The sequence below is a fragment of the Megalops cyprinoides genome, chromosome 2, assembly GCF_013368585.1.
Source record: "Megalops cyprinoides isolate fMegCyp1 chromosome 2, fMegCyp1.pri, whole genome shotgun sequence".
Taxonomy (NCBI): domain Eukaryota; kingdom Metazoa; phylum Chordata; class Actinopteri; order Elopiformes; family Megalopidae; genus Megalops; species Megalops cyprinoides.
The window spans coordinates 2,728,953-2,750,368 of NC_050584.1; the positions used below are offsets into that span (position 1 = coordinate 2,728,953).

Genomic DNA, 21,416 nt, shown 5'->3' on the forward strand with positions numbered 1-21,416 from the left:
TACGTTATTCACTGCAGTGAAAATGTTTCATAATGTAGTTTAATATCGAAGAATGTTTGCTGGTTTGCTACTATTGTGAATACATTTTTGAAATATTTTTCTAAAACTGAAGCACGTTTGTTATGGAAGAAGGGACATTCTAAAGCGCTTAATGTGACTTATAGGGGTGTGCAAAAATATCGTTTTTTCGATTAATCGTTTTTAAAAATTCGTCGGATTGGATATCGATCTGTAAAATTTATGGATCGATCTTTTAGGCTAATATGCATTTTTCCCGGTTTTCTAGGTTCATTTCCGAAATGGTTAAACATAGCCAGAGAATTATATAGACAGGCTCTTGACACAGCCTAACTGTCCTATTAAAGGCAAACCCCCCTCATTAGATGCCGCTCTCGATTAACTTTTAACGTTTAACGCAGGGACGTTGCTAGACATAAAGCTCTACTGGGGCACAGGCCCTCCATTACTCAAATCACACAATTTTTTTCTTGAATGCCTGCTGCGTGTATGAAATGTGCTATATGAACTTCCCTTGCTTAGCCCACTATTACTGCTACTGCCATACTGCTGCTGCTGAAACTGAAACAACTACTGGTAAAGGTAAAAATGTAGAGATATTAATCTTTATGAAAATATTTATTTCAACATACATCATGAACTATCTCAACGCGTTTTTTAGGCATAAAAGTCATACCCTGCATATGCAAATAATAACAACAAAACCCAACTCAAGTCATTAAACTATTGCATATTTGCATTTAGTCCCGCAGTGTTACCGTTCCTCAATCCCGATTCTTGTTTCGCGTGCCGATACACGGATTGCTGCGTGCCCGCTGCGGTGCACCGGCTACGACATGCGCACTGCCGTGCACGGACAGTAATGTGCGCGCCGCGGTGTACGGACCCGGACCGCAAGGTGCGCGCCTCATCTTGTATTTTGGGTTAAAATGCGTTGCTTTGACATTGTGGATTATAAATAATCATTTTTTTCCGTTATTATCAATCTAAATTAATCCACTGCCAAATATAGGAGCTTGTTGAAACTCGAACGTGAGATTTTACTGGGGCACAGCAAATCAGTACTGGGACACGTGCTCAGTAAAAGGTGTTTAACGACCTGCGAACGCATAGAGGAAAACCCGTTAAAGGCCTACATCGATTTTTTTTTAACTGTGATGCGACCTCTCAGTGTTCACCATGGCTAACCCTACGGTCACATGGACGAGAGAGGACGACACGGACGGAGAGAGACAAAGCGACCGGCTGCCATTCATTTTCAATGAGAGTTGGCGATTTACAGCGACAAGAGACAAGTGGCTGTTGCAAAGCCAACTAGGTGGGGCTAAAATAGACTAGACTCGAGGTCTGGTTTCTGCAAATACTGAGCGATGCGACACGGCGAAGGCAGCGTGACACGCGTTGCTGAAACGAATGATCCAACATTTTGGTTCCAGTCAAACATGGAGGAGACGCTTATCGTGGCGGTGTCGGGTTTCCCCATAATCTACAATTTGTCTCTTGATACGTACAGAGATATAAATTAAAAAAATGATGCGTGGAGAAGGGTGTCCGAAATCGTGGAGATGCCTGGTATAGGGCTGTTAACAATTAATCGACTATCGATTAACTGTTAATAATAATTTAATCGTTTAAGCTTTAACTAAACAATTAATTGATTTAAACTTCCAGAAGTTTAGAACCGTTTCCTCTTGTAATTAGGGCTGTCAACGTTAACGCGTTAAGGCTGGATCGTGATTGATCTGGAAACTTCAACGCGTTAATTTTTTAACGCAAATTAATCATATTATCAAGTTTGACCGCAACTTTGGATATTTACCTGGCTGAATTACTGAAAGGCGTGGCAAACGCAGATGTGCTGAACGGCAAATTTCGTTTTAACCCTTTCGCACGTACGCTCACACCGGTGTGATTAGCCGTTTAGCGCATATGCTAAAACTGGTGCCATTAGAACACTAGATTGGAGAAATTCTAGCCAATATTAGCTTTGAGGAAACAGCAATTTAACTCTAAAAATATAGCAAATGCTAACTGAAATCTATGAGAAGCTTAATAATGCAAATGAAAACATAACGAACCATATAAGGTAACAGGCGCACTACATACCATAAAAAATAAGTTACATATTCTCTCAGCAGCTGGCCTTACTGTGAACAGACTGCGCACAAGACTCAACCCTGACCACGTAGATTTGCTGATCGTCCTGAATAAAAATACTTAGGTTTTAGGTTATTTAGGTCTATGTGAGCATAGGAGATCGGACTCTGCAGTGTGTATATGTTTATTTCAGAAGGCTTAGTTTATGCTACTGTCATCTATATCGTTCAAGAGGGATAATGTTAGGCTATCGGTTCACTTGAGACAAACGAAACGGAGTTGTTTTAGTTTTTCTTTTCCTTTCTTAATAGGAAAACGAAACCTAGGCCTACACAACATCTTTGATATGCTATACAAGAATGTCTTATATTTTTGATTTACAATAAACATTTAACTGAAGAATATAACATGCATTTGTGTTATGTATATATACAAGGTATCTATCGCTTTTATGATAGCCTAGAGTACAATAAACTTCAACGATCGTAGAATTTAAGCCTAGCCTACTAAACGGTTTTGGGTGGGCTAAGGAAAAACAACCCGACAATTAATCGATTATTATTTGATAAGGATAACAACAATTGATTAAGGACATATTAAAACAATGATAGAAAGTACAGTAGGCTAGCCTACTTTACATACATAAGGCATTAGCATAGACGTTTATTATACCTATCAAGACATATGTATTATATGGTATACTATGTACTGTACCATTATACGCCTGGCAGCGCAATTACTTTATTTCCATGAGACATGAGATACACGTGTTGCGTGCGGGAAGCGTTGCCTTCACTACGTCTGGTTACGTCCGCGTTCTGCGATCGGGATTTAAAACTTTATTATAACCTTATGGGACTACGGATGTATATGCGAACAGACGTTGTCCGAATGGACATTAAGCGGCGCATGACTGTACAAGCCTTTGGCCTTTTCTTTAGTGATTTTCACAATTTGTTTCAGTGACTCTGCATTTGTAAATTTGCCTTCCCTTTAGAGTTTTTTAAACATCTCTCCAAATATGGATCTCATTCCTATCGAATTGGAATCGTGTCGAATCGGATTGCATCAAATCGTTACTTTGTGAATTGCAATCGACTGAATCGGGGCATCTGTGCCAATACCCAGCCCTAGTGGCTTAATGTTCCAAAACAGCGATCAATGATCACCAAACTTCTCTCGGACATGTCTTGTCATAAACACTTCCACCTGTCAAAAATCAAAACCGAAATCCTATGAATATGGACGTTATCTTACATTAAGCATTTTCTCTCCATTGATGCCTATTATAAAGAAAGGGCTTAGTCAGGGCTAAAGTGAAAGGCTAAAAATTCAGAGAGACAGACCCCGAGAGAGTCAGAGAGAGAGGCAGAGAGAGTCAGAGAGAGAATCATAGAAACAGAGGGACAGGAGTGGGAGTGTAAAGCTATGTGTCGCTATGTCCCGTAGGGGGCGTTCTATGTGGCAGTGTGTTGGCGTGCGTAGTTCTCTGTGAAGAACGTGTTTGCAGTGAGCTGAGCCGTAATCTCTCATCTCTTTATGGCTGTGTGCGTCCGCCCTGCCCTGCTCTTCGCTCCAAAGTCAATATTTTCCCTCTGCTGCTAAAGACTCCTTCCAGAGACAGAGGGCGGAGTCGCCCACAGAATGCAGGCCTGCACAGGTTTGCATAACCTGCCCTCTCTCTGTTTCCTGTCATGCCGTATCCTCAAGCCCTCATCTAGGATCAGTTTCTCTATTTTTTGCTCACTCGGCAGTGGTTTGGAATAGGACAGAATAAGCTGACCCTGGATCTGTGAGCAGAGGGTGAGTGTGTGCATTCGGACCCCTGATCCACAGTCCTGGCTCAGTCCTCTGTGATCCACTGAATATTTAATGGTTCTGCAGTGGAGCTCCATCACTCCAGATAATGTGATGTGTCAGATTTCAAAAAGCATTACGGCCTGCAGACGCCCCCTGGCCCCCTGGCTGCCCACAGGAGAGGCGCACAGGGAGGATGGGTGTATTTTTATTGCGTTCAGCGGTGGCTCTGCTGTAAGCTCCTTCCCCTGATTGCAGCGTGTGTCACTTCCTCATGAATTACTGATGCAGCAAATGCTGCAGTTCTGCGCAGACAGCCAAGAGACAGATAGTTGAGAGACGCAGACGGTCAAGAGATGCAGGCGGCCGAGAGACGCGGACAGTCGAGAGTTACAGATAGCATGACACAGACGGCCGAGAGAGGTGGACAGTCAAGAGACGCAGACGGTCGAGAGACACAGATGGCTGAGAGACGCAGATGGTCGAGAGACGCAGACAGCAGGACGCAGACGGTCGAGAGAGGCAGACAGCTGAGAGATGCATACAGCAGGACGCAGACGGTCGAGAGAGGCAGACAGCTGAGAGACGCATACAGCAGGACGCAGACGGTCGAGAGAGGCAGACAGCTGAGAGACACACACAGCTGAGAGAGGCAGACAGCTGAGAGACGCATACAGCAGGACGCAGACGGTCGAGAGAGGCAGACAGCTGAGAGACGCATACAGCAGGACGCAGACGGTCGAGAGAGGCAGACAGCTGAGAGACACACACAGCTGAGAGAGGCAGACAGCTGAGAGACACACACAGCTGAGAGAGGCAGACAGCTGAGAGACGCAGACAGCTGAGAGACGCAGACAGCAGGACGAGAGACTCAGACGACTGAGGGACACAGACAGCAGGACACAGACAGCAGGACACACTACACACCCACCGCTGCACCACCTACATCCCGCACTGTGTGGAACACAGCCTGAACCCATTCACAAGGCACAACACGCTCTGTGCTGCACATCTCATTAACTCAGTATCTTACTGACCTCTTGTAGTACTTTTTGATAACTACTCTTAGCATCGTGATGCACTTATTTGAAAGTTGCTCTGGGTAAGAGCGTCTGCTAAATGACGTAATGAAATATAATAAATACAGGAAACTGCCTGTAATGCTACAGGCCTCCTAAATACAGGGCACTGCCTGTAGTGCTACAGGTGTCATGCATGCATTTTTGTACAACACACTCCCTGGGTGCCTTCAAGAGAAAGTTGAAAACTCATCTTTTCAAGCTGTATCTCTAGTCTACCTTCCTTTCTATCTATCCTATCTATCCCTATTTTCTATTAAAGAAGCACTCTACACTAGTTTAGCACTTAACTTAAGCATCTTACTGACTTCTTGTAGTACTTCTTGATAACTACTCTTAAGCATAGTGATGCACTTATTTGGAAGTTGCTCTGGGTAAGAGCATTTGTAGCATTTGCTACATAAGGTAATGTAATGTAATGCTAATTTTTAGGTTAGCAGACACATGGAGTAACACACCATGGTTGATTTGCTGGCCATTTGTGACCAAGATGGATAGCCAAGAGAGCCGTTTGTCCCTTCATAAATAATGCTATTAGTAATAATGCCACAGACACTCACAGAAAGCAACAGTGTCCCTCACAGTAACTGTAACCTGTCAGTCACAGAACTACGTCACCCACAATAACTGTAACCTGTCAGTAACAGAGGGCTGCAATGTCCCTCACAGTAACTGTAACCTGTCACTCACAGAAACAGCAACGTGTCACTCACAGATAGCAGGCATGCCCCTAACAGTGTGCAGTCATGTGACTGTCTCTGAAGGCTTTGTGTCTTGCAGAGCTGTCCGATTCCTGCCCCCGCCAGGTGAGTCTTACCTTCCTGGGGCACGTTGGCATTGCGCACGTTGTCGCGCTCTTCCGCACTCTCATTGGCCATGGCTGTTCCACTCTTGGTCCTCCGCAGAACGCTGAAGGCGCGGTTGAGCCTTCGAAAGGACCGGCTCCTGACCGACGTGCGGTCGAAGTTCCGTACTAAGGAGAGAGGGAGAGTGCTGAGGTCAGCTCTGCCTGGACATGTCTGGACATGCCTGCCCGAGGGTCAGCACGGCCAATCAACAGCTCTTGCCTGGACACGCCCACTGTGGCACACCCAATCAGCTGCCTGGACATGCCTGCTTTGGACCGGCCAATTAGCTGCACAGTCTGCTCCTGCAGAGCCTTCGTGGCGGACAGAGATGCCCTTTTGTTTTTCGACCTGATCGTTCCACAAACTGGAATGTCATCCTATCCACTGAGCCAGCTGTATCAGCTGATCCACATGCTGGAGAGATCAGTGCGTCTGCGCTGCGTCTGCAGACTGCTGCAGCCCTGCGGGGCAGTTGGGGAGGATGTGCCATCGCAGAGATGTGCTCTGAGCACACTCTGTGAGCACAGGATGCCCGACGGCATGCGACAGCTACGTCTTTTTTTAAACATGCATGTTTGACAGTGACAGCATCTCACAGCCACACTTCTGCAGCAAAAAACCTAGTGCTGTGCCGGTCTATTCTCACGGTGATTGGCTGGAAACATTAAAGGCTGGACACAAACACACACACACACACCCAGGAACAGACACACACACTCATACCAAGGACTGGACACCCACTCATACACACACACACACTCACAAGGACGGACACACACTCGCACACACTCAGGGATGGATACACACATGCACTCATTCACACACTCGCAGGGACAGACACACACTCTCACACCGAGGGACAGACACATTTTTACACACACAAACAAAGGGATAGATACACATTTACACTCACACTCACTCTTCTTGGTGTTGCTGCGGGTGGCTAGGCTGGTGGTGCTCCCTGATTGGCTGTTGTCTTCCACGCTGGGGTCGAAGGCGGGGTTGACGAGGCCGGGTTCGTCGGACAGCAGGGCCACGGTGGCAGAGGCGGGCGATTCGGACGGCAGGGCGGCGACGGTGAGCTCCGAAGTGCTGTCTGTGCAGTCGCCCTCCTGTGACCTCCGCTTCCTATCGGTGGACAGCCCATAGTGCGAGGCGCCCTTACACCTACGGATGACATCACACGCTCGCGTGAGCCACGACCACAGAAGCGACAGACACAGAATAACAGCACTCTCCACAGCCATCCCTGTGGAGCGCTGCTGGGAGTGCCTGCTCTCCTCGTTAACCATCGGCCTTTTATTCTGTCCTGTGTCTTTAAGAGTTTTTATTATTATTGTTCAATTATTTTTTTTAGCTTTTATCGGTTAAGAAATAGAGAAAATACACAACACATACACAGGTCAACTCTTGCTGAAACAAACGCACAGTAACATGGTTGATGTTCAGAGTGACACAAAACTTTGTGGAATTTGTGCTTCTTTTCCTTTGTGATGCTGCTTGATGTTTTATCTCCACATGTACAAAAAAACAACCATGACAGAATCACAAAGTGGGTCAGGATGTCCCAAAACACTGAGAGGCACTGCCACTCTATGGAGGTCTTGCTGTGCTTTTTAAGTTTTACATTTACATTTTACATTTATTTATATAGCAGACGCTTTTATCCAAAGCGACGTACAAAAGTGCATACAGTAAGTACAGCGACAGTACGGGGACAGGACGTGTACAGTTCCACAATGAGACAGTTCTCAGCTGAGAAATTGCCTCAGTGGCAGGCTAGTGCAGTTGCATATTTTCCCAATCTTTCTCACCTCGCCACCATTACCGTGGAGGTAGCGAGGGCTCCCTGGCTAACAGAGACTGTCACAGCCTGTGTTGAGCTGACAGGAAATAAGGTCAGAGAGGAATTTTGCATTTCCTCCTCGCTTAGCTGAACGGATCAGACTCAGTCTGGGGTGCTCTGCGCCCCCACAGTGTAATCCTGCCCTCTGTAACCTCTCCTGCAATGAGCAGTCCTCCACTAACTGAGTGCAATCCAGGTGAGACACACAGCAGCATTAGCATCTCACACTGAAGTACTGCATTCTGTCTCTCGAAATTCATCACCTGTGAATCCCACCTGTGAAACGACAGAAACCGCAGCCCTCAGCAGCAGTTGCTGCCATGGCGCATTAGTGACTGGCTCCTGGAGAAGCTGTTTAGGGTGACGAATTCCCCCGGCCGATGTGTGAGTGATCGTGCACAGCGACACCCTCGCACGACAAACTGCAGTTCCCTCTCTCTCGTCTTTCTCTCTCTTTCTGTGCCAGCGGGAGCCATGGGGAGCAAACTCAATCTGCTGCTGGTATTTGTAGGAGGCTCTGAAACTGATGTAAGAGCAGAGCATCGTGGGAAAGAGATCTGAGTGTTCTCTCTGATTGGCACGGTTCAGGGCCCGGAGAGGGGCAGGCCGGGAGGCAGGATGGCCGGCAGAGCCTGGAGCCCACAAAAACGCACCCCCTCTCCACATGAACACAGCACTCTCTGGAGCTGCACCCCCTCTCTGTAAGAACACAGAGCTCTCTGGAGCTGCCGCATACTGTTTATACCTCAGGGTAAAGGTGTTTTATTTTGAGTCTCATGGCTCCATTTTACTAAGATGGCAAGAGGAAGCTGTTTGAGTGCTGGATCTCTCAGTGCTCAGGAGGAACAGCAGGTCACACCTGTGCTGTTAGGATGAGCGTACCCTAGTGCACACACCAACCAGAATGTGTACACATAATTAGTGCAGAACTGCTGCACAGCTACCACATGTGGATACCTTGCTTCAGACTGCAGAGTAATTTGGCAGATAAACTGGACCATGCAATGTGTGGCTGTAATTATTTACACTACAGTGGAAGGACAGGCCAGCACACTCCAATGCTATCCACACACTCACCCATGTTAGCACCAACACAGATGTGCACATATGCACAGACAAATGCAATGACACGCACATCCACATGCACACTTATATACACCACACACACACACACACATACACACACACTCATACCTACCACACATGCTACACTGCACTGCCAGCCAGGCTGATACAGTATAAGTGAAGCCTAAGGCAACATTAGCATATTCTGCAATAACAGTGGAAAACCCAAATCATACAAATTGAGATGGTTGAGAAATCACTGAATAAAGTTATAAAAACAAGCACACAACATATTGCATTCACGTCTGCAAATCTGAGAACCACCACGGTGTGCTTTGTTCATAACCTTGGACACATGTCTGAGTAATTTCTGAAAACTGGAATACATTTCCGCCTGGAACAGAAACTCTTAGTTTTACACACTCGCTCTGAAGGACCGTTCCAGAGAACAGAACTTTGCAGTAAGAGTCCTCTCTGCAGAACGCACAGGCAGAAAGAGGGGGGGGGGGGGGGGGGAGTGAGGGTGAAGGAGTGAGAGTGTCAGGGTGAGAGTAATGTCAACCAGGAGAGGGAAGCACTGCCAGCCCTCCTGGTCAACGGAAGTGCTAGAACTCCATGCAATCTATGTGAGGGCCAGTATTGTCTGGGGGGAGGGGGGTGGGGGGCATGTTTTGTCTGTGGAGGAGTCATGCTGTCTGTGGGAGGGACCATGTTGTCTGTGGGAGGGGGCATGTTGTCTGTGGGAGGGGCAGCATTATGTCAGTGGTGCAGAAGGAGACAATGTCACAGCCCACATCTGACAAGTGACATCTTTTTGGATGAGTATCCTAGACATAACATAACAGGCCTGATTTGCAAGAGGCTCAGATCTTACCTGCAGAGCAGGAAGCCGAGTTTGTAAGATGTCTATTAGAACCTGGACACAGATCGGAGTCCAAACCCCCCACAGTGACCACGGACCCACAGCAGGGACAAACCCAGCACTATGATTCACAGTCAGAAGACACACATACAAACACGTAGGCTTGTGTTTCCATAGGCTTCCATAAACAGAGAGAAATAACTCAAATGCCTCAGCACTGTGATACAGCCTTATCTACCTGTGTCACAGCTTTGCAGAATCCCACTGAAACCCTCTCTCTCCTGTGATGCGTACGGGGCAGCACTGCCCGGGACACACGGCTGTCTGAGCCTGTCTTAAGGGCTTTGTATGACGTTAATTAAAACCAGCCTGGCTGACGAGATAAAGGCCACAGTAGCTTCTTAGCCTCTTAGCTGCCGCCCGTGCTCAGCTTAATGACCTCCCCTGAAATTAACATTCTAACCTTCACTGTCAAAGGAGAGGTGACACCATCCAGAAACCCACAAATACATCGTCTGAGCAAAGAGGTCAACGAGCACAGTCACAGCTTCAGCAAACAGAGAGAGAGAATACCAACAGCTTCAGCAATCAGAAAGAGAGAATACCTGTAGCTTTGAATAGATGTGGCTGTTGAATGCCGTAGAGAGAGCTCTCCCCTTGCTCCTCTCTCTCAGTTGTGGTGTGTGTGTGAGGGGATTCTCGCCTTGCTCCTCTCTCTCTCTTGATTGTGGTGTGTGTGTCTCGGGATCAGCATTAGTTACAGAGCTCTCTTATTAAGCTCTTTGTGCCTTCAAAACAAGCCACTCAGTAATTGGTGGTTGTCTTGATGTGCTAAGAGACTTTAATTATCAAATCAAGTCCCCTAAACTGATAATCCACTCTACTATACCCCACACCACTCTATCTCATACTGCTATACCTCACACCGCTATACCCCACTCTGCTAAACCCCACATCGCTATAGCCCACAACGCTATACCCCACACTGCTGTACCCCACACTGTGCTAGCCTGCACCGCTCTACCTCACACTCTTATACCCCACTCTGCTGTACCCCGCTCTGCTATACCTCACACGGCTCTAACATTCTGCGCACTTCTTCTCTTCAAGCAAAATAATAATTACCCACAATTCCCTGAGAGCCAGGCATGCAGACCGATGGATGCAAACAATCATTTCTTCTGATTGGCTGTGAATCTGCTGTGTGACATAAAGAAGGGCGCAGAACTCATGCCTGAGGGATTCTGCAATCCTCTTTAGAGGGAGCAGATTATCTCCCCTAACCCAAATTCTCTATTTCTGACAGGAAAATGTACACAGTGTATCAGCACTAATTTTGGTGTATTTCCAGGCAGGATGAAGGCACAGACAGCCAGGGTCCCACTCCGGGTCAACAAATGTGTGGAAGTGCCATTGCATGTGAGTGTGAGTGTATGTGTGTATAGTGTGTGTGTGCGGCATATGTGTGTGTGTGCGTGCGTGTGTGGCATTTGTTTGTGTGTATGTTTGTATGTGCGCGTGTGTGCGGCATTTGTGTGTGTGTGTGTCTGCGTGTGCGTGTACGGTGTGTATGTATGCGTGCATAGTGCGTGCATGGTGTGTGTGTGCTGTCCCCTGATCTGTGGCCCTCCCTGATCTCCTCTCTGTGAGGTGATCTCTCTGAGCTCCACTCCCCCACCTGTCTGAATAATTCATAGATTCTCAGAACAAGCTGAAAGCGCCTTGCACATCTGCTAATCCTAGCGCTGCAATCCTGGCAGCCGGTGCTCTGACACCGCAGCTTAGAGAGGAAGTGTGTGTGGCAGAAACCAAGGAGCAGAGAGTTTGGGACCTATCACAGTGATGCAAGAGTGGGGGCGCAGAGCAGGGGCATTCTGGGAGCGTCATTAACAAGAAACCCCATCCCCTTCATACTCCACCCTATCCCCTCACACTACACCCCATCCCCCTCCACACTACACCCCACCCTATCCCATCACACTACACCCCATCCCCTTCACACTCCACCCTATCCCCTCACACTACACCCCATCCCCCCACACCCCACCCTATCCCCTCACACTACACCCCATCCCCCTCCACACTACACCCCATCCCCTCACACTACACCCTATCCCATACCCCATGTACTGAAGTTAAAGCTGAGATTAACAACGGAATTTAAACCTGCAGAGAGCCTCATGATTGTACACCTACAGAGACACACAGCCACATCACTGTGCTCAATGCTCTGTCTCTGGGTACGAACTAATCCATTCAATTTCACTTGAGGATCATCTATCTTGAGTAGAAGAAAATTGAAAAAGCAAAAAAGAAAAGCACTAAAGATGTTTAATTACTGGAACAAAAAGAAAATTTAGTTATATTCCCTGAGATGTCTCTTTATGTCCATCAAATGTATTTAGAGGATTGAACAGTGACAGAAATAATGTCCAAACTTCGACCTCCTGAAACATCCCAATGCAGGAGAGGAGTATACACGCGTATAACCCTGGCTCCTCTCCTCCCGTCCAATCCCTGTACCAGACGCACATCAGCGACTCTCAGACGCTCTCTCTGCATGCACTTCCGTCTCTGCTCCTGATCAACAGGGATCTGAGCACATGTGCATTTTTCCCGAGCGGAAAATCTATCAGCTTGTTTACAGGGGAATTTCCAAAGCCGAACGTCAGTCAAAGGGCGCGGTCAGGAAACACGCAAATGGCGGCTTTGATGGGACTGCTGCAGGTAAACCTCTCGGCTACATCTCTGCGAAGGACCAGCCCAGCCAGTCTGACAGGGGGGACACACCTGTGTGAACAGCACACAAGAGTGTGCCCCGCCCAGCCCTGCCATGCACAGGTAAGCTGGCTCACCAGAACGCTTTCCTAGCACCAGGGGCCACAGCTACTGACCTGAGAACAGCTGCTCAGGGTGTGAGAGAAAGAATCAGAGGCTCTGGCTGTACATGCCCACTAGGTTTGCCTGTTATAACACTAGGGGAACAAACACATACGTTCGCCTCCCACACCCAGGCCCCTTTAGGCTCAATTTAAGACTTCACTCTCAGGCTGGCAGTAAAGAAGCTCTATCAGATGCCATTTTTGACAGATGAATTGCATCTGAATGCAAGGTGAGTAAACTATTGAAAACATTTGTTTTTTTCGTAAATGTGTTGAAGGCTCTTTTAAGAAGTACTTTTCTGCCACCTTATATTCCTATTTCCTTACCAACGTTTAAGAAACATACAATAAAATTGCATTACAATACGACATGCACACAAGAAACATACAATAGACATGACACTGGCCAACCAACACTAAGCACACTGCTGATTGGTCCTCCTGCAGCTCTGTCACTGAGTGTGATGACAGACTGCACAGGTAATGACATGGGAAAACCTTTATATTAAGAGTCCTGTTAGCCTCTGATCATGTCATGCATGTCTGAGTGACTACTCTGCACTATATCAGGTAAGAGCCATCAGCACTGAGTGTGTGTGTGTGTGTGTGTGTGTGTATGATGTGTGTGTGAGGATTAGAGAGGGCTGTTGTCAGACCTTGTGTCTCAGTGCTGATGTAATCTGCTCTTAGAGAGGTTACTTGCTCCAGGGGGCACCAGATGGCCCTGCTTTTGCACATTACCGACTCCATACATCAAAGCATCTGTATCAGCTACCCGATCTGCGCGGAGGACATGGCGTACGGCACAGCGCAGGAGTTGGTCCTGTCCTACATCTCGCACTGAGCATGTGCGTTAGAACGTGTAGAGGCGTACGCGCTCTGCACCCGCACAGCACAGCTCCAGCTGCTGAGCACCCTCCTGCCGCAGCTCCTCACCCGGGACCGAACAGCGTGTTCCGCGTGTTCTCCGTCTGCACCCGGCCTGCTCTCTCTGCCTCACCCTGCTTTGTCTGCGTCTCTCTAAAGCAGGTTACAAAGTCAGAGAGAGTGCACCGCGGGACAGGGGTATTCATCAGCTGATCAACTCGCCATGAAAATAAGGTCACCGCGGCGACGTTGCGGTTTTTCTCCGTCCCGAAGCAATTCCATTCTGCCCTGGCCTCTAAAGCCGAGGGACACGCTGCTGTTTATTCTCTCAGACCTGTGGGAGTGCCGAGCCAGCTCCTCAGAGCGCTCAGAATGTCATGTCGCAGCTGAGATCAAACTGAGGCAGGACAGAGATGGCCTCCATATCCAAGGCTGTCTGAGGCTTACCACTGGAGAAGTAACAAATACTACAAAACAAACACCACATTATCCCAAACTTGAAATACTGCAAGCACACCAAACAAACTGTATGCATTCTGAATTACATTAAACAGTGCACACATAATGCATAACATAACACTTATTCATCAGAAAGGAAATACTGCACACACACGGTGAACAGAAAATATTGCACACAGAACGCACTAAAAAGTTTGTTCCAGTTCTCTGTCTTTTGATGGGGGAGTCCTCTGCCTCTGATTCACCACCCACTTCCGAGCAGGGCCGGTCTGAGAGACTTTCCAGCGGAGATGTTTCAAAGTCAAAAGAAGAAGCAGCAGACTTTCACTCCTCATGAATGAATTAATATGTAGATTAATATTTCTCTCCCCCACTGCTCTCTCAGTTTCTCTCTCTCACTGCTTCTGTGCATGTGGATGTGTGTGCGTGTCTCAGTAACTGCATAACAGGTGCAAATACACACACACACACACACACAGGTTCAAATACACACATACATGCACAGTCACACACAGACAAACACACACACTCACACTCTCCAGGGTTAATGACACACTGCCTCAGTTCACAGAATGAAGGTGTGCTGATGATGTAGGAGGTGCACTGTGTTCTCAGAATGGAGGTGTGCTCCTGATGTAGGAGGTGCACTGTGTTCTCAGGATGAAGGTGTGCTGGTGCAGGAGGTGCACTGTGTTCTCAGAATGGAGGTGTGCTGATGATGCAGGAGGTGCACTGTGTTCTCAGGATGGAGGTGTGCTGGTGCAGGAGGTGGGCTGTGTTCTCACCTGGCGTCGCTTATGAGGACAAGGAGAGACTCACACACAAATACTATTTATCAGATTAGCATGGATCCAGGGCCAGGGACCAAGGTGAGCTGACACGCGAGCCCAACAGGAGCTGCAGCAGCAGCAGCCTGAGTGAAACGAGGCTCAGAACAGCCGGGTCTCAGATTAAAGCCTGCAGTTCATCAGGAAAACTGCGTTTAATAGCAGTCTGCTGTGTTATGTGTGTGTGTACGTGTCTGTGTGCGTGCATGACAGTGTGTATACCTTGCAGATACTGGGGGGTGTTCATGGCTCCCCTCAGTGTCTGTTTGGGGGAGATAATTCAGGCGTCTGCGGGCACATTCCTCCACAGACAGAGATGGGAGAAACCGCTGTGCCTCAGGAGTCACAGTGCGGACAGGTCCACTACCACAGGAGCAACGAAACACAGCTCTGCCCCTCTCTGTGCCAGTTTGACACCCCTGAGTGGAACAGTGAGCCACAGAAAAGAACCAGCACACATGAGGGGCTGAGGCACCAAGCGAACACAGCAGCTTCAGCTAAACAAACAAAGCTTTCACATCACACTGCCTGTCAGTATAATTGTCAGAGATGTGAATGTGACCATAAAAAGCTGAGCAAAAATAATAATAATAACAAACATTTGGAACATTCTCGTTCCTCCCACCAGCTGAATGCTCATTCTGGAGACATAGCACAACAACAGTTATCTGACAGCCATCTACCATCAACACTGGCATATCCTCACCCTGCCACATCCTCACCCTCCCTGCCATATCCTCACCCTGCCACATCCTCACCCTACCATACCCTCATCCTGCCACATCCTCACCCTGCCTGCCATATCCTCACCCTGCCACATCCTGATGCTGCCATATCCTCACCCTCCCTGCCACATCCTCACCCTGCCATATCTTCACCCTGCCGCATCCTCACCCTCCTTGCCATAACCTCATGCTCCCTGCCATATCCTCACCCTCCCTGCCATATCCTCAACCTGCCATATCCTCATCCTGCCATATCCTCACCCTCCCTGCCACATCCTCGTCCTCACTGCCACATTGTTACCCTGCCACACACACACACACACACACACGCACACACACACACACACATCATGTACACACGCACACATGCGAATGCATAAACACACCACACACGGAAGGAAGGCAAAGGGGACAGGTAGAGAGAGGGAAAGACAAAGGGAGGGAGTGTTAGTATTCTCTCTCTGTCTCACCCTCTCTCCCTCTCTCTCTCTCCTGCTCCTTCTCTCTATCTTGCTCTCTTGCTCCTGCTCTCTCCCTCTGTCTCTCTTACTCTCTCTCTCTCTCTGCTGAATAAAGATGAATGTTGTGTCTAAGCTCTCCAGTCAGGTGGAAAAACTCTGTTTGTGTCTGTCTGTTTTTCTGTCTCTGGTGTGATAATCAGAGAGGCAGAGCTGTTTTCAGCGGAAGGAAAGGATGAGCACATATTTACAAATATACACACGTCCGAATGACCCACATAACGCGCACAACACAGAGCATCTCTCTCTCTCTCTCTCGCACCAACCCCCACACGGCTCTCCTGCTGTCGGAGCACGCTGCCCTCGGAGAAAACTCTGCTTTTATCGCCCAGAATGCAATGCAGCCCAGCATGTTTTTAAAATGACAGCCAGGGCTGAAATGTACAGTATAAACTGAGAACCAGGTTTGGTACAGAGCAGTGCACTTTAGACAAACACACACCCACACATTCTGAATGGGAACAAAGCTGGACTCTGCAAATATTGATAAGAGATTATATTTCAGACACATTCATGATCATAAAGATAAATAATGTATTCAGCTGAATTTTATCTAAATGGCACTGCCAGAGAGTGAAAAGGATAGAGAGAGGGGGAGAGGTAGGGAGAGAGAAAAGAGAGGGAGATAGAGGTGCTTAAAGCTGGTCAATAAGGTGAAAACAAAAGAGCCAAAGGACAGTGCCAGACCCAGGAATGACCAACATCAACAATAATAGCCAGCAAACTCACAAATGCATGCAGCAGCAGCAGAGATTCACTGAGGGGAGTTTCAGCCTCACCTTTATAAGAGATATAGCCTTATATCAACACCAGCAGCAGACAGTGCAGAGACACACACACACTGAGAGATACACACACAGATGCACACACACTGAGAGATACACACACACACTAAGAGATACACACACACAGATAAGCAGACACAGACACTGAGAAACAGACAGACAGACACACACACGCTCAAAGATACATACACACTTTCAAAGTCACTGTCTTGCCAAGGGGCTGCAAGCACTGCCCACAACAACAGCAACAACACCTATCACCACGGCAACTGCTCTCACAATTGTATCCCATTCCTCTGCTAAAGTTACCCCTGCCTCACGCTCACACACACACACACACACACACAGGCACACACACACACACACAGCTGCCAAAGTTAGACTTGTCTCACATTAACACCAGCAGTGTTCATGGTGCAGATAAACACACACACACACACACACACACACAGCTGCCAGAGTTAGACCTGTCTTACACTAACGCCAGCAGTGTTCATGGTGCAGATAAACACACACACACACACACACACACACAGCTGCCAGAGTTAGACCTGTCTTACACTAACGCCAGCAGTGTTCATGGTGCAGATAAACACACACACACACACACACACACACACACACACAGCTGCCAGAGTTAGACCTGTCTTACACTAACGCCAGCGTTAGCCTACAGTGCAGGGTGGTGCGGTGGCGGCTGGTACTCACAGCTCAGAGTAGAGGATGTGCAGGTTCCCCACATTGTCAGTGTAGTTGGCGGGACTGAGCCAGGGCAGCACCAGCAGGAGCAGAGCCTTCATGATGCAGCTGTGTGTGTGAGTGTGTGTGTGTGTGTGTGTGCGTGCTGCGATCTGCTCCTTGACCTCCTCTCGGCACCCTCTCACACTCACAGCCTCATCCGGGAGGAGCGCATGCAGGAGGAAGAGGGAGGTGAAGAGGAGGAAGGAGGAAGAGGAAGAAGAGGAAGAGACGGAGCCTGCGGAGAGGAGGAAGTGTGGCACATTCGGAGCGTGGTTCAGATCTCTCCGACTAATCTGCAGCGAGGAGCTTCGGCTGGGGTAAGAGGATTAGCGCACGCGAGTGTGTGTGTGTGCAAGTGTGTGTGAGGGTGAGGCACCAGCACACAGTACTGGCTGATTACTCTGTGACTTACACTGCAGCAGGGACCACTGTGAGGTAGAGTCAGAACCAACCAATGTCGCGCAGGCGGGGTGGGGGGGGGGGGTTGCCAGGAACATTCACCACAGTTACCCCCCCTCCCTCACAGCCTATAACGCCCCACAAGCTCGTACCCACCCCTCTACCCGCCTGGCACATACAGGGGTCCAGGGAGGGGGGCTGGATGGGGGGGGAGTGTAATGGGGGGGAAGACTCTTCATCGTATATCCCCCTGCTTAAAGTGGGCCATTCCCAGTACAGCAGATTGGTCTGGCTGCTTGTGAGAAACTGCCTACATGAGTAGAAAAAAAGGGTAAAAAAAAAAAAAGGACCCTGGCAAATCAATATTCATTCCAAAAAGAGAAGCGTCTTTTCTGAATGGAGAGCTCTCACTGTTCTCTGTCCCTCCCTCCCTCCCTTTTCATCACAGAGCCTTATTCTCTAATCTCTGGCTGCCTGCTCTCTTCAGAGGGGATGCAGGGCGGAATGGAGAATACACACACACACACACACACACACACACACAGCTACTGCAGATGGCCACTTCACAGACAGGACCATGCAAGGCCTTGCAGTAAATTTCACAAAGGTGCCCCCTACCCGCCCCCCAGCCCCTGACACCCCCCCACGGCTGTGCCTCGGGCCGGCCCACAGGCCAGGTTCATCAGTGCTTCTGATTGGAAGTCGTTCCCTGGATTAGGAGCACAGGGGAGGCAGCAATCAGAGGTCGTTGCCATGGCAGCCTGTGCTAGGCGAGCAAGTGTCTGCGCTGTGACTCAGATGGCTGGAAGCTACCGAGTCTCTGTGCCATGGTGCTTCAAATGGCGCTTCTGAGAAACATTTCTCTCCTTTTACACTCCAGTCTACCTCTACATGCCCCTCTCCTCTCCTTTCCTCCCTCTCTTTCTCTCTCTCTGTTCCTCTTTTCAGTTTCTTTCCTCCTCTCTCCTGTGTCATTTTTTCTCTGCAAACAGTGCCACCAGCTACCAGGACATCAATCAGTCTGGCCAGGTCTGAAGTCAGAGACTCAGAGCTGAGAGTCACAGAGCACTCAGAATGTGTGTGTGGGTGTGTGTGTGTGTGTGTGTGAGAGAGAGAAAGAGAGAAAGGGAGAGTGTGTGGTGAATGTGTATGTGTGCGAGTGAGAAAGGGAGTGTGTGAATGCATATGTGTGTGAGAGTGTGAGAGAGAAAAAGGGAGAGAGTGTGTGAATGTATATATGTCTGTTTGTGTGTGAGGGGGGACAGTTAGCAGAGGACTGGTGGCACAGGGGAAGGTGAGTACAGGACCAGGCTGCCAGTGTCGGGGGAAATTGGTGTGTAATTGAATCGTTGTCAGGATGCAGTTTGTGCACTAAACCAAATCATCCCAACAGCATTAATTACACACACACTAATGAGATGCCTCTCTCACAGCTACACACACACTGCCTCATTCACTTACTCACACACACAGAAATGAGATGCCACCCTCAGTCTCACAAACACACTCACTCACATACACAATGAGATGCCTCTCTCTGCAACTGCATGCGCACCAGGACCCACGCCAGGATGAAGTGACCGAGGGGGCAGCTAAAAATGGCGAGGGGACAAATCTTTTTCGATAGTAAAACAGCAGGTTCTCATCCTGCTATGCCTATTTCTGCATTTTTTTCTCCGACACACACTCAAACACCACTCGTTCCACATACACAAGTACACGTTTGCATGTTCTGCCACTCCAATAACATTACACAACTATCACATTTACAAAAACGAACAAAGTGACCATTCAAAGTGCGACGCAATGCATAGTGTACGCATGTACACGTGATTCCATTTGCAGTACAGAAATAAATATAGTACGCTCTAACCAGTAAGCTTATGATGTAATGAGGTGACTTATTAACTTATTGTCATTGTGAATCTGTCAACACTGAAAGTGACAGACGTAACGTGCTGATTATGCGTCTATACGCAAACACTAAAGCCATGAGCTTACCGGGGGTCTAGGGAAAGATACAAAAGTAAACCCGCACACCGTTATTTTGACTAAGAATCCCACCAAAAGAAATAACATAAACGCAGCGGAAGCGCAAATGAACATACGTATCGGTCATTCACTTTTATACGTGGTTCCGTTCTGAAATCCCAGCCGACGTGAGGCTGCACACAACCGCACATTGAACGCGTTATCGGTGCGCTGAAAGGTCAGTGGATGCGACTGAACGCCGCAGGCGATGCGCTTTTGTACACAGCAGAGAGAGTGTGCAAGATGACGCTGGCCTGCTCTGTCCTCCACGATATGGCCATTGGTGATGTGTCGGTAGCTTTATCGCTAAACAAAACAACAAAAGGACAGACCTTTTGAACTAAAATTGTTCTACATATAGAATTCCTGCTTATTTGAAAGCGTGTTTTTACTATATATCCGAGTTGTTTATAGCTCAGAATCGACTACACTTGCTACTCGAAAACGGCAATGCCCTAATGTGGGATTATCGACATGTTTACTTATGCTAAATATGCATAAGTAATGCATATATATGCATATAATGCATATATGCTAGATCGAGCATTTAATTTAAAAACTGTTTTTAAGAAGGATTCATCATGGTACGAACGGGAGTAAGAGCGAAATCGGGTGTTTTCGCACGTTTCATGAAATCAGACGTGTTTTTCGTCAGCTCCTTCCCAAGAGCATCATGGTGAATTAGTCGCAGTTTGTGCGCTGTCTGTGGGAGGTTACCGTGGTAACCAGCCCCTCCCTCTTTTCCTCCGTTGTCTGCAGTGATTGGACACTCTCGGTGGTGGATGTTTTTACTGACGGCTGGTCTGTGCGCCACATTGTTCCTCATCACTCAGTTCAAAATACTGAGTAAAATGACATAGAGATGCATTTTATCATTTAGCAGATGCCCTTACCCAGACCGTTTTACCATGAAAGGGACAGAGTGTCACACACAGAAACACACAACAGAGTGTTACACACAGATATACTCTACAGAGAGGCCTCTGCAGGGATCCAGGTAAATGCAGCACAGAGGGCCACAGCATACACTGGAATGCAATGCTTATTTTTACTCTGAAATCATTAAATCTTTTAATAAAGTTTTGTGCTTTACTGGGGCTGGCAGTCTAAGCCTTTGACAAATCCTTCCCAATCTCATTCAACTCCAGCAGGGGCATCTGAATGCAATGCTTTAATACAACAATCCAGACACAGCCGTACACAAGCTACTGCTGAAATATCACTGCCTGAACACAACCGTAACCATCTACACATGACCGCTGAAATATCACCACCAACACATGACCACTAAAATCTGATTATCCAGTCACAACTACCAACACATGACCGCTGTCACGTGACTGTCCAAGCTCAGCTAGTGAAGTAAAATGCTCTGAATGCAGCAGTCCAATAAGGCTGTTAAACTGTTTTATCAGTTACTCATTGTAATGCCTTTGACTGTGCCTCAATTCATATTGTCTGCTGTACTTTGTGCTGTCCTGGGCCACACCTGTACCTGTACCTGCTCAAGCCCTCCCAGACAGGGCATGTGCCAAGAGGCAGCTCCCACATATCACCTTTCCATTTCAAC

At 47.9% G+C, this 21,416-nt stretch overlaps 1 protein-coding gene across 4 annotated transcripts in view; it reads right to left on the reverse strand.

The window, feature by feature from the left end:
- Positions 1 to 21,416, reverse strand: part of lnx1 (ligand of numb-protein X 1) — a 45,172-nt gene that overhangs the window by 14,952 nt on the left and 8,804 nt on the right. Inside the window, exons 1-3 of one of the 4 annotated variants that reach the window (XM_036522695.1) lie at positions 17,384 to 17,822; positions 6,759 to 7,006; positions 5,809 to 5,964 (exon numbers count right to left, since the gene is read on the reverse strand). In XM_036522695.1, the coding sequence (XP_036378588.1) occupies positions 5,809 to 5,964; positions 6,759 to 7,006; positions 17,384 to 17,475 (496 nt within the window). In that variant the 5' untranslated portion in view covers positions 17,476 to 17,822. Of the gene's footprint in view, positions 1 to 5,808; positions 5,965 to 6,752; positions 7,007 to 17,383; positions 17,823 to 21,416 lie in introns of those variants that run through there. The other 3 variants (XM_036522694.1, XM_036522693.1, XM_036522692.1) reach the window with 3 other exon arrangements.